Here is a 13354-nt window from a genome sequence, read left to right as displayed (position 1 = left end):
AAACTGATTCACCTGATTTAACCTTGGTTGAAGTTTCATCTAAAAGTGCTTCTAATCATATTATCTACTATTCTTTGCCGTAAGATATTTCTTGGTCAAAATGTTCCTTAATATTGTGGATAATGAATTAAGTTACTTACTTAAAAGTTTTCAAAGTTTGATTTTAATCTAAAATTGTTTTGTATTTCAGTAAGTTCTTGTGGTTGTGGCTTTGCAAATTATTATGAGAGCTTTAAAGTCACTTTTATTTAGAGCATCAGTCCTCAACAGGAACCATGTGGCTTGATAACCATTCCTCTGGGGATGCATCTTGTCCTAATGCTAACCATGTGGCCTACCTAAACAGCTCCACCATCAGTCACCATATCTGCAAAATGATGGCAATCATACCTACTGTACCTAACTCACAGGGTATTCGAAATGAAATAAATAAAATAGTTTTTAAAACAAGTGGCACTGGAGGTGTTTGTAATAATCGTAGCAATAGTACTGGTGTTCAAAAGGAAATTCCGCTTCATGCGATCAAGCTATATCTATTGTGGATATAGAGTACTGTTTATAGATTCCTAAATTATCTTGCTATAATACTACGGCTATGGCACAAAATTCAGTAGCTTTGCCACCATGATGTTTTAGCGTTAAGTTTTTGGTTTTTTTTCCCATTTTCCTTTTTACACTGGAATGTTTTACAGGTCATCGTTTTACTGACAAGCAGGATCGATCAGAAGGCTATATAAAAATACAAATTTTATGAGTTTTTTTTTTTCAACACTTAACAAGTAAGGTTATGGTTTACCAGAATGGCATAAATATAAAATAATCTCTATTCCCCTAAGTCTATAACCAATAAAACACAGTGTGTCAATTGTTTGGAAGAAACTTCTTATACTTTTCTTTTAAATGCTTTAGAAATATATGCATTGCTTTAGAAATGCGTTCATCAATTAAGAATTGGTTTAGCTAATTATGAAAAGGAACTTTGGAGTATCTTTTAGTCTGTAATGTTCTGGAACTCATAGTGACCACCTGGAGGAAAGAGACATTCAGTATTTATGAATTTTTTTGAATCTTTGATTTATGTTTCTGAATTTTAAATCCTCAGATCTCATAGAATCCTAATATTTTAGAAAGAACTTGCATCATTCTCCCCTCCTCCAAATTAGCTATCTCGTTCTGCTGAAATGAAGTCAAATTCTAAGAGATAAAATAAAGGCCAGAACTTTCTGGAAGTAAATGTAAGAAGCTGAAGCTTATGTAACGTGTTTCCCTGTCATCAGGTCACTCTCTAGACTGTTAATACTCTGGATCCCTTTCAGACCTCATGGAAGTTAATTTTAGTCTTACAGGACGGAGAGCCAGAGGGCTGCCTTTGCAGAAATTGTCTCCGTGTTAAGCTTATGACAGTCTTACCTTTCTGATTTCCTGCGCATTACCAGGTAGAAGGAAGCACGGTTTGTCCTTGGAGAATTCTTGCTTGCATCTGCTTGCCTGGATGTCCGTGGATGTGTGTGGGGCAGTGCCAGGGACAGCGCCTGTGAGCTTCCTTGTCCCTCGGAGGGTCAGAGTCTGGTAGAAGAGACAGATCGCCACAACGGAACCCACCAAAAAGGGCCGGGGGCAAAATCGCCGGCGACAAGGGAACACTGGGCGACAGAGCATGACCAGTTCAGCTTCACTTGGCCCCTGTCCACGTTGCGGGAAAAGTCATAGCAGTTACTTTTTGTCAGCATGAAAAATACAAATCCGTCCTGTTCTTCCACAGCTCCAATCAGGTTTGCTCCATCCCTGCTTAAGAACTTTCCGAAGGATCAAGCCAAGAATCATAGGTCCCAAAAGTCTGCGGCGGTTCAGGAGAGCCCTTTCATGGATGACAGTGAAAAGTGGCTGACCAGGGATAAAAAAAGACATCAAAATAATAATAGATGTAACAAATAACCTGCGCGTTGCTGCCAAACCGTTGCTTCCGGCAATGCCGTGTTTTCACAACATCCTTAAACTCCCAGCAAAGGAATCCGACTCTGCCTCAGCTTCACAGGAGTAGAGAGAACTCCACCAAAGTAAATCTGGAGTCTGAAAACAGCCTTGAAGAATGCAATAGGTTAAAACCCACAGTGCCTGTTGCACAGCTGGAGGCAGGCCAGGTTGCCTTAGCAGTTCCTCATTTTTCCTCTGGTTTTAAAGCAGTCCCGCTTTCAGCCTTTTGTAAGCTGCCCTTCATTCAGTTTTAAATTCCCACTTTCCTGTAAGCATTCACGGCTCTTAACACAAAAAGGGAATAAGCGGTTTGAATGGACATGGTTACTGTCAGGGTTTTGCTTGTATTTGTTTCATTCTGTTTCAAGTTCAAAGTTCCGTGTACTTACTCAGTTTTCATCCTTTTAGCCAGAAAAAAAGTTTCCATGATCCCCTAATGGATTGCTGATCCAACCACCACTCGGAAGGGAACACCCAGTCGGATGACTCCAATTCAACACACACACACACATACACGCACGCACTTACGCACAGGCACGCGGACACCAGACACGCGCGCGCCTGCGGCGCCCCGGGCCGGAGCTCCGGAGCTCGGGCCGCGCCGCCATCCAGGCCGGGCGGGCGAGCGGGGCCGAGCGGGGCCGGGCGGGGCGGAGCTACCGCCGGGGCTCCTCCGGCCCTGGGGGCAGCCGGGCCGCGCCGTCCGCTCAGGAAGGGTGGTTTCCACAAACAGGGAGCTGCCCCAGCACTGTCCCTGAAATGAAGCTGCCTACCCAGAGCTGCAGAATTTAGAAACATATCCCTATGCAATTTTTTCCCCCTAAGTCTGAAGTGGGAAAACAAGTAACTCTTAATGGATGGCAAAGGTCGAGGGTGACACGAAAGCCGAGTTTATGAGTGAATTGGGTGTCTCTTCACTCGAGGGAATTGTAGTCACTCTCCTGACGATGAGGGGATCACGAGGACTGCCTGGACCTCAGACAGCAAGCACCAGGACAATTCAAAGTCGTCTCTGTGCTTTAGGACCGAACTCATGTCACAATTATTACCCCGTCCCTGGACTCAGAGCTGGATCTTTCAACGCCTAATTGCCTGACCCTAGGCCCCTAAAATGAGCTGTTTGTAGCAGGAGATGGAAGCGACGTTTGCGCGGCAGAAAGGGGCACACGGTGAGCACTGTCCAGAATTCAGCTCAATCTGTGTACATACCGTCAAAGGGACCCAGCTGGTAGTGGAGTCCTGCAAACTCCGTCCGCTCCTGCTGACAGCTGAGGGAACGCCAGGAGAAAGGGACTTTGCGTGGGGCACGTTGCTCCCTCTTTCCCAGCCCCTGCTTCGTAAACTCGGGGTTTTTAGCAGGCTGGCTTGGGCTCACAGCAGGCATTATTTACAGGCTATGGACTTGAGTGGGTTTTCTAATTTGTTTCTGACCCAAGCTTGTTAGGGCGGGCTGAGGTTCCCCAGAGAGGCCGCCTCTCTGAGCGAGCCGGTCCCAAATGCCGCTGGATATTTTGTGAGACGGAGCGCCCCCTGGGGGTGCCCAGTTATTACAGATTCAGAGAAATGGGCACTTACAGAGTTCCTTGTTTGTTAACAAACGATTTTAACACCTTATAAAACAGAATGATTAACACATCACAGAATAGTCACACTAAAGCTGGATTTATCTCATTTGTCTGTTTCTCCCACACTGGATTTGATATTATTTGATTTATGGATTCAGAGTCCTCAATTCCATGACAAATGAAGTTGAGAAATAAAGTGGCACGTGACTTTTAAAAGCCAAGAGAGTTTTAAGAGAAAATGGCTACACAATAGTGTTGTGGGACATATTTGGTCAAATATGGTGAATGCGATACAATCTGAGAGGTAATAGGAATTATAAGAATTCTAAATTGGAGTCCAGGGTGTAGCAAACCTTCTTACTGCCTAAGAATGGCAGGCAGTTCTAGTAAGGCAAGAAGTGTGCACAGCTGAGCGTTGGAGGGATGCCGTTTGCATGCATCGTTACATTGTTGAGAACAGCGTACAGAAGAAGGAGTAAATCACGAGCAAAAATAAAACTGCCTTTGGGTTGGGAGAAGTGAAAGGCAACATTATAAAAATTTTAAGAAGTTGCTATGGCTGGACTTCAAATAAGAGGAATTGGGAAGAAAGTGGAAAATGAGTGTTTCAGAAATGATTCTGATAAATTAAAAGAACCCAATTCCCCATTTTAACCCCTGAGTCTGAGGAGGTGGGAAAAGAAAGATACCGGGATATCAGCAAGAGGAAAGGGTGAGTCAGAGTAAGAAGATGCATAGAAGTGGGGAGAAGACATAGCAGAAATAATCAAGGAGACTCTGGGGCTCCACAGACAACATCCGATTTGGGAGTACACCCAATCTGGGCTCACTGGCACGGCCTCTTCTGCTGTTCTTCAAGTGGTTTGACTTATGTCTCAGCTTTCCTCATTGGTGAAATAAGGATACTAACGTCTCCTTTGAAGTGTTGGCTCATCTAGATAAGGTACTGTATGGAAAGCACCTAAGCATTCCATGAACATTTGTCAGGTGAGTGCGTGTCTGCTAAGTTTTGGATGCAGAGGCTGAGCTGAGTCCTGGGCTCATGGTAAGGAGGAGCAGCAGACACATGAAAAGGCAGTTACCAGGTAATGGTCCTCCTGGGACATACAAGCTCCACACGCAAACACAAACACTCAATATTTGTTCTCTTTTACTCTTCACGATAGAGGTGTACTCACCAGCAGATGTTGGTTTGAGAGGAGGGAAGGGTGGCATGAAAGCTGCAGGTGGAACTACATTATGGGAGATATTTAAGCCTGAGCCATGGGCTAGCCATATTTGAATGGAATGACAGCATCTGAGGAGCCAAAACAGGGAATGATAAAGACAGAAAACACTGGTTCTGTGAGGGAAGTAGAAGGCTGAATATTCAGTAGAGCTGGGAATCTGTGGATTTTGTGGCAGCATTTCAGACTGAATACTTTTGTGCATCTAGTTTCATAAAGTATCCTAGCCACTAAATAATTTCAGTATTCTAGGGCCTAGATGTAAGCATTATTAACCAGGGACATTAGCGTGACAGGCATTCCAGAATGCTGTAATTTCAAGGTTGGACGAAACAGAGCCACCTTTCTCCTCAAACCTCTTCCACAAATATACTCTCCCTTCACACACGTTTGATATGGTCTTTGGTAAGGAGTCGGGAGTTAGGAGGAGAGGATGTATTCAAATAATAATCATTTGAAGAAGCTATTTTTTTTTTTCAATTTATCTTTTAAACTACTTCTATGACAGAGAAGTATTGGATCAGGAACTTTGGGAAAGTAATACACCTCTCTGAATCTCAGTTTTCTCATTGAAATGGAGGCCTTAGGCTGGGTACAGTGGCTCATGTTTGTAATCCTAGAACTTTGGAAGGTTTGCTTGAGGCCAGCCTGAACAGGAGCAAGACTCCATCTCTACAAAAAAATAGAAATATTGGCCAGGTATTGTGGTGGGTGTCTGTAGTCCCAGCTACTCAGGAGTCCTGGAGTTGGGAGTTTGCATTGAGCTATGCAATACATGACCCCAAAGGTCACCTGGGTCTATAACAAGTTATGCTTCTTTCTGGGGTTCTATTTTGACATGGATTTCCACTCTTTTGCAATCTTCATATTCTGGGCCCTGTTGGTTTCCTGCAGGGAACAGCCTTTCTCTTTCAAGCATCCTGACCATGAGGATGTAAAATCAACTGTAGCTACTAGTGGTGTCATAAGGTAAATGCTGGAAGTGCTGTCAGCAATGCCTGGTCACTCACCTTGCAGCACCTCTTCCCTACAAAGATCCATTGCCCCCTTCTCAGCTGCCATGGCCTCTTATCTAGTGCTGACTACAGAACTTCTCCCACAAGCTCTGAACATAACATGTAGGTTTTAAGTTCTGAATGACATGCTGAATCTCTACTGTGCAAAAACATCATCCCAGGCACTATGAAAACAGAGACACAGAACAAATACTATAAAGGACTAAAATGTAACAAGCACACGGCCGAATTGGACAGAGCAGGATGACAGCTTTCACAAGCAACCTTAACATTTCCCGGGCTTGATACCAAAAGCTCAGTTCTCTCTCATATCACTGGTCAGTGTGTTCAAGATACGAAAACATTTGATACTTACTGTCCTTCCACCTGGTGACTTTCCATAGCCCAGAATCTTGGACACCCACTGGAATCCTCTGAATCTTGTTAGCAGACAAGCAATGAGAAAGGGAATGACAGATTCGTGGAAGGTCTTTTAGGGGCCCAGCTTCAAACTGGCCCACATCCTTTGACCTACATTCTCTTGGCCAGAGCCTGGTCACATGGATCCATCTAACAGAAACTGAGTTGGGAAATGAGGTCTAGCTTCATGCCCAGGAGGAAAAGGAAACAGGCTGATAAAGACACAGCAGTTCTGGTCACAAGTAAGACGGAGATATGCCAAGTACCATGGAGAGTCAAAATAGGGAGTTCACGTCTTTTGGGAGGTGATATGAAAAGTGGCTACTTCTCAACCAGGTCCTGAATAATCATGAAGATTTCAACTGCTGCCAAAAGGAAAATACAGGTTTTATGTCTAAGTGGAAAACCACTAAGATAAAGCTGAAAAAGAAGGCTAGGTACAGAACAAGGATGGCTATGATTTCCAAGTTTAACAGTTTATTGTTGAGCCTTTATCTAAAAACAGTAGGAATCCAAAAAGTTTCCTTCCCAGAAGATTTATTAATGAAGATATCGTGATAGTTATCAGGGTAGACTGATCGTTTTTATAATTATCTGAGAATACTGTTATGTTACCATTAACTTTAATTATAAACTCACAAAGCAAAATCTCCATTGTTTTTTTAGGTGGAATAAGGACAATATGGATTGAGCTCATGTGGTTATTCTTGGTAGTACAAAAAAATGTTTAAGATTTAATAGAAAAATCTTTGTGAAATGTCAGATTCCCATCTTAGAGCCCTTACTTTCCTTAGGAGGCAAATGTTGTACTCACTTAAACTATATAAAAATATGACTGATTATATTTTATCCCACAGTTATATAAAAACAGCGTTAATTCACATCAGGCTTAGGATAATGCCTTCTTTCACTTCTATTTAAAAATTTATGTCTGCCACTCATTACAATGGCAGGTCCAAAGCTTAGCCAATGATTAAGCTTAGGTGAGGTTCTTGATATGTTGGAAAGCAGTCAAGAAAAATCCTAAAATACTTCTGCAATTTGTTTACAGTTCTGATGCAATCAACGTTTAAACTTAATGTCCTTTTGACTCAACTTTCTTCTCTCTAAATTACCTCACTTAAGTTGAATCGATTTGTACAAACTATGGGCTTCAATTTTAGGCTCCTAAGCCTTTTGTGATGTTTTCTATGCATTAGGGGGAAAAAAAGCAAACAACAAAAACAAAGATCTCTCTCTTCCTTTCCAGTGGTTCATTCTAAAATCACTCTAGGCTGCTCAATGAAGATAGCAAAATATGACAGAGGTCTGGGAATCACGTCAAAGGAGCAGTGTGCAGGACCCCTCCCCCCTCCCCCCCACACACACCATGTATCCATTTTACACAAAGAAGTAAAATGCTGCAGTGAAAATTCTTCATTTTTCCACTATCCTTTTCTTATTTTTTGTTTGAACAGATTCATCCAACACAACAATCTCTTTAAATTTCTAGATGAACAGTCTAGATAAATGAAATCATCTAAACCTAATACTTTTAATTTAAGATTGTCCACTAGACCTGTGTTTCCCGGCATAAAAATCACCTGGGGCTCCCCTATGCCATACATTGGTGCTGTCTTTTTAAAATGGGACACGCATGCTTTTGACTCTGAGTTCTCCAGTTTTCAACTGGTCATTTTACTTATTTTTCATAGCCTACTATCCTAATGTGCATTTTGAATTTGTTTGCAACACTACCAAAATCATTGCCCTCACATTTATTCTGTGTTTTAGCTACGAGTGAACTTCCATCTCTTTACCATATAAACTGCTCTATGATGGAAGAATGCACTCTTCTCCACACCGTGTGGCATGTAGCAACCTTGCTGGCAAGTGATTGCTTTAAATACTTGTATCTGTAGAAGTCTACACATTATAGATTCAAATACTTCCCATTGTTATTCCCATTTTTTCCCCACAAGATTTCACATCATGGTAACATTTAATCCAGTAGAGGCAGTTTTGTCACCCCAGATGACATTTATCAATGTCTGGAGACATTTTTGGTTGTCACAACTGGTAGGGAGTTGGGAGGGGTGGTAGAGATGCTAGTGACTTCCAGTTTGCAGAGGCCATGGGTGCTGCCAAACTTACCCTAAGTAAACAGCCCACAACAAAGAATCATCCGACACAAAATGTCAAAAGTGCTAAGGCTGGGAAAGTCAAATTCAACCAAGAGTCGTTGCACGATTTTTACCTATGACTGCCTAAGATTTGTCTGTTACTTAAGTTAGAATAGTGAGTACCTCAGCAGCTTGTGGCCATGATATGATTAGCTTCCTTGGAATTTTAATCACTTCCTGAATGTGATTAAAACAAGTGCAACTTTAGCATATAATTTCCTTTACGCCTCTCAAATTTGTCTTTGAAATTTGCATCCTCTAAAAGACTATATACAGAGGGCGCCAAAAAAATGTATACACATTTTAAGAAAGGAAAAAACTGTGTTAAAAATGTAATACTCAAATTCTGTCTGACTTCTGCAATCCAAGAGGTGTTCAAAGGTAACTCGTATTCATCTTTTGTTATTGGTATATATTGAGCGTCGCAATTTTAATAGTTTTTTCTTATTAAAATGTGTATATATATCTTTGGCACCCTCTGTATACGTAGCTATCTCCATACACATACATTCTAAAAGATGGACAGACAGGGAGAGAAACTTTCAGTGAGCACAATGGTAGAATGGTTAAATGTTTAATTCCATGAATTATACTTTTCTCTCTCTCTCTTTCTTTTTTTTCATACTTTAGGGTACAACCTTACCCTTTGGCATGGATCCTGTATTCTTAAATTTTTTTCAAATAGTAGTTTTAAAATGAACAAATTAGCTTTCATTTGTTATATCACATTGTCAAACTATGCTTTCAATTAGAAATTTCATGTCTTCTCTGTAGACTTGCAATATGAAATTCTTTGGAAACCATTTATATATTTTTAAATGCCTCAAGATAGCTACATAACTTATCTTTTTTTAACCTTCTATTTCTTTCTTCTTTCCTGCTTCCTTGCTTTTTTCATGTAACCACAATTTCGAAATTAAAAGGATTTTGAAACTTTCATAGCATCACTTGCCACCTAAAAGTTGAGGCATGTGATGGGGATGAAGGGGTAGGTTTTGTCTCCTCACCCAAGTCACTGCTGGCATTCATTTAGCTGTTCCGGGTGGGTAAGAAGGAAACATTCTTTCTCTGAATGTGGTTCTTTGATCACATGGCTACCACATAAAGTCAGAAGGTTACTTCTGTTTCTAATCTAAAACATATGATTTCTAACAATATGTAAACTTAATTTTAGCATTTTTAACAGCTCACTGGACTCTTCTAAACATTTATCAATGATAACCATTGATAAAGTGAAAAAGCCTTTTGGCACATAAGGGACATCCACGAAAAAATTATCTTTACAACCTCAAACTATTCAAGAAAATAATATATTGTATCAAAAGTAAATAAACTAATGCTTCAAGGATATGAACATAAATTTGGATAACTTATAATGGGATAAACTGGGAAGGTCATACTAAAACCTACTGACTAGTTACATAGAATAGGAAAATCACTGTAATGAATGTTCAGGGTTGTTTAGAAATATTTCTGGCTGGCCCCTTGTATTATATTTGACCAAGGCAGCTTTCTAAAGTAACTTGGTACCTATCACCATTGTTCTTGTTTTAACGTATTGGTATGGAGGGTCCCTCTACTGGAGTACATTTAATGATACAAGAGAATTAAAATATGACCACTTATTATTTCCCCACTACCACTGATGTTAAGCTTGTGTGTGTTTCAGATTAGTTCGTCCTCAAAGACAGCAACTCTACACCATCCTAAACAGAGCTATTCTTACTCGTTATCAGAGGCACGAGGCGGGGAAGGCAATAAGCAATATAGAAGCAAGCATTCACATTTCCCCCTTACTTCCCACACTAGCTGCTAAGTTCCACTAAATCTTTTTTCAATTTTTAATAAGCAGCAGAAAAATGAATGTGTGATGCCCTCTTCAATAGTTTCCTTTGTTAGCAATGAAGAAAGTAAAAGGTGATATTGGATTAGCTAGATGGCTCTAAAGAATTTATTAAAAAATTACTAAATTCCTTTTAAATAACCATTTTAATAATGCCTAGGCTCCTACCAATGTGTTAGTTAAAATATTGACTTATGAGGAAGGTATCCATGACTTGCTACTTAAAATAGAAACAGAGGGAGTTACATTTCTTCCTTACATCAAATTTCCATTAAAAACAAATCAAACATGAAAGTAGATCATTTTTTTAGTTACTTTGAACTTTACGTTAGTTCTCTGAAGGGAGTTAAATCATTACTATTAAGACTCTGGGTCAGAAATTATAAATAATTTCAGTAATTTAGATTTTGTCATCTAAATAAGGAAATCTAAAAATCTTGATGAGCCAGCAATTCTAATTCTAGTCATTTCAAAAATTGAGGGGAAATGAGCAACTTCCAAGGTACACACTAATTTTAAGTCTTTCCTACTCTACTATCTTAATAAGTGCTGTTTCACTGAACTGTTAAAATAATAATACAACTATAGTTAACCAACAGTATGTAAATATTACCCCCAACTCCTATTAAACAATTCCTGCTCTTCATGAATGGACTCTTGCTCATCTTTTGGCTTCTTTCCCTGACTCTACATCTACCCACTTCACGTCCATTCATTGCAGACTGCTTTAAATTCCTAGAAGCATTGCCGCCGCCAGGCGCAGTGGCTCACGCCTGTAATCCCACAAGGTGGGTGGATGGCCTGAGTTCATGAGTTCGAGACCAGCTTGAGCAAGAGCAAGATCCAATCTCTAAAAATAGCTGGGCATTGTGGCGGGTGCCTGTCATCCCAGCGACTTGGGAGGCGGAGGCAAGGGGATCACTTGAGTCCAAGAGTTTGAGGTTGCTGTGAGCTATTAACGCCACAGCACTCTACCAAGGGTGACAGAAGTGAGACTCTGTCTAACAACAATAACAAAAAAGTTCCTAGAAGCATGTGGCTTGAACAGCCTCTCCTGCCTTGAACATCTTCCTATTTCATTTGTCTTTAGGACTCAGTTCAAGTGACACAGTAATCAATCTCTCTTCAGTGTTCCCATGGTGACTTATACATTCATTATAACATTATTAAAATATCACAAATACCATAATTATTCATCAACACGTGCATCCCCACCCTGCACCGATACACATATGCTCTCAATACTATCATCTGTATTCTCGGCAACTAGATGCTTAATATTTACAAAGTTATAAAAATATGTATGAGGGTATTATTTTTCTCTTCAGCCCCATCTACTGATTTCCTTTTTTATATGTTGAGACTTGAGGAGAAACAATGCAGTGTCTACACATTCAGAGAGTACCTTACTCCTTATAATTCAAATTTGACATTTACTCAAGAGTAAAATAATTAATTAGATCAAAAAGACCATTTCTAAGGTCTAAGACAAAGGGCACCAACATTGCACAAACCTAATATGGTCAAAAATCTAAAATATTTGGAATTTGCTTTAAAGGAGAAAAGAGGAAAAAAATATATGAACTACCCTTGAAAAGAATGACTGTATGCTTATCAAACACTCAGCTTCATTTTGGCATTTAATTAAGCCATTTATTGCTTCAAATGTGTCACCATGAACATTTTAATATACACTCCATAGCAGTAAGGCCTCAATTTTCACCACCTTGAAACTGTGAACCCACATTAGGATTTTTTGTGCCACCAACTGTTACACGAGTTTTGTACAACAAATATTGTAAATGTGTATTCTACAATACCAAAAATAATTATACCCCTTGGTATGAATGTCACAAAAGATATTAATAGTTGGCCACTTTTTTTTTCTGATGAGGTAGTTTGATGTTTGGCCCATTATGTATAATCAGTTATAACAGGTTCTACCCATTACACTAAATACTTACACAGAATCTTGATTTACTTCTTTATACATGCTTCATAAAATATTCAGTGTTTGAATTTTAAATCATTTTCTGAGGGATTTAATAGGAAGAGGAATTCACACAATGAAGCTATAGCAGCTGGAAAATAGGGATGTTCCTGACTTAGACATGGAAAATTCTCTTAAAATAAGGCTACATGTAAGGCTTTTTCCTTTGACCAATTCTTATAAAATGAATGCGCTTGGAAAAGTCATAATACATAATCAGAGTCTGTAAACGATATATTAGAGCATCTTCAGGTAACATACTAATACCTAATTGAATACTATGTTATATATTACTTCTTAAAGGTTTATAAAATCTCCAAGAAAATACTGAGCATCGTGAAGTCATGATACTCATGATTTCATATCAAGAGTGCCCACAAATGACCCTACCTTATTTTGGTAGCTGCCACAGTTGTAAATTCAGACTGCAGCAGCCCAGAGTCGTGGAGTCTCAAAGCTGGGAGAGAATTCTGAAATCCCCTATCTACTCCATACCCTCTGGGTAGCATTGCATAGGTTTTGCATTGTTTTCTGAAAAAGTTCTAAGAGGCTCATAAGTGGTTTTAATTAAAGCAGAAATCTGATGGACTCAATAAACTTCAGTAAAAAGAAATATGATATAATAAGTTTTAAGGATTTTTCTATTGACCAGACTTGCTACTATACTTTAAATAAAATCTCCACTATGCAAAATTTATAATTTAAATAGCACCTATAGAATAAAACCTCAGGAGTGCTTTAAAGACATCCTGTAGCTAGCATCAAACTGGCTTAGTAAGGCCCAGAGTGACACAAAATTTGAATTAACTGTCATACCAGCATGTGGCAGAATCATAGAGCTGAATTTTGAGCTCTAAGCCGGGAGGAGCTCTCTCTATGCAAGTTGGCCACACTGCCTCCCGTCGAAACACCTATAAGTATTATTTTCATTTTATTTCCTATAATTAGGCTTCTTTCATGTACCTTAGACTGAAGGAAAAGCCAGAAAGATGTTCTAGAAAAATACGATGGCATGTTAAATTTACATTAAAACATCTTTCTCTCTTTTCGTATCACAAATTCCAAATATTACTAAAGAAACCACAGGTTACATAGCATTCTGTGTCCTGGGCTTCTTTAGATTATGAAAACTGGAAATTAATTAGAATCAAGAAATTTTCATTATTAAGTATGTAAAGT

General features: G+C 39.5%; 1 protein-coding gene across 4 annotated transcripts in view; it reads right to left on the bottom strand.

The window, feature by feature from the left end:
* CPED1 (cadherin like and PC-esterase domain containing 1) overlaps positions 1-3339 on the bottom strand; it is a 288422-nt gene extending 285083 nt beyond the window's left edge. Inside the window, exons 1-2 of one of the 4 annotated variants that reach the window (XM_053608585.1) lie at positions 3184-3339; positions 1411-1884 (exon numbers count right to left, since the gene is read on the bottom strand). In XM_053608585.1, coding sequence (XP_053464560.1) covers positions 1411-1659 — 249 coding nt within the window. In that variant the 5' untranslated portion in view covers positions 1660-1884; positions 3184-3339. Of the gene's footprint in view, positions 1-1410; positions 2567-3183 lie in introns of those variants that run through there. The other 3 variants (XM_053608582.1, XM_053608583.1, XM_053608586.1) reach the window with 3 other exon arrangements.
* Between the last annotated feature and the right edge of the window lie 10015 nt (positions 3340-13354).

This window comes from Nycticebus coucang, chromosome 11 (assembly GCF_027406575.1).
Source record: "Nycticebus coucang isolate mNycCou1 chromosome 11, mNycCou1.pri, whole genome shotgun sequence".
Taxonomy (NCBI): Eukaryota; Metazoa; Chordata; class Mammalia; order Primates; family Lorisidae; genus Nycticebus; species Nycticebus coucang.
This window is presented reverse-complemented; position numbering and strand designations above follow the sequence as displayed.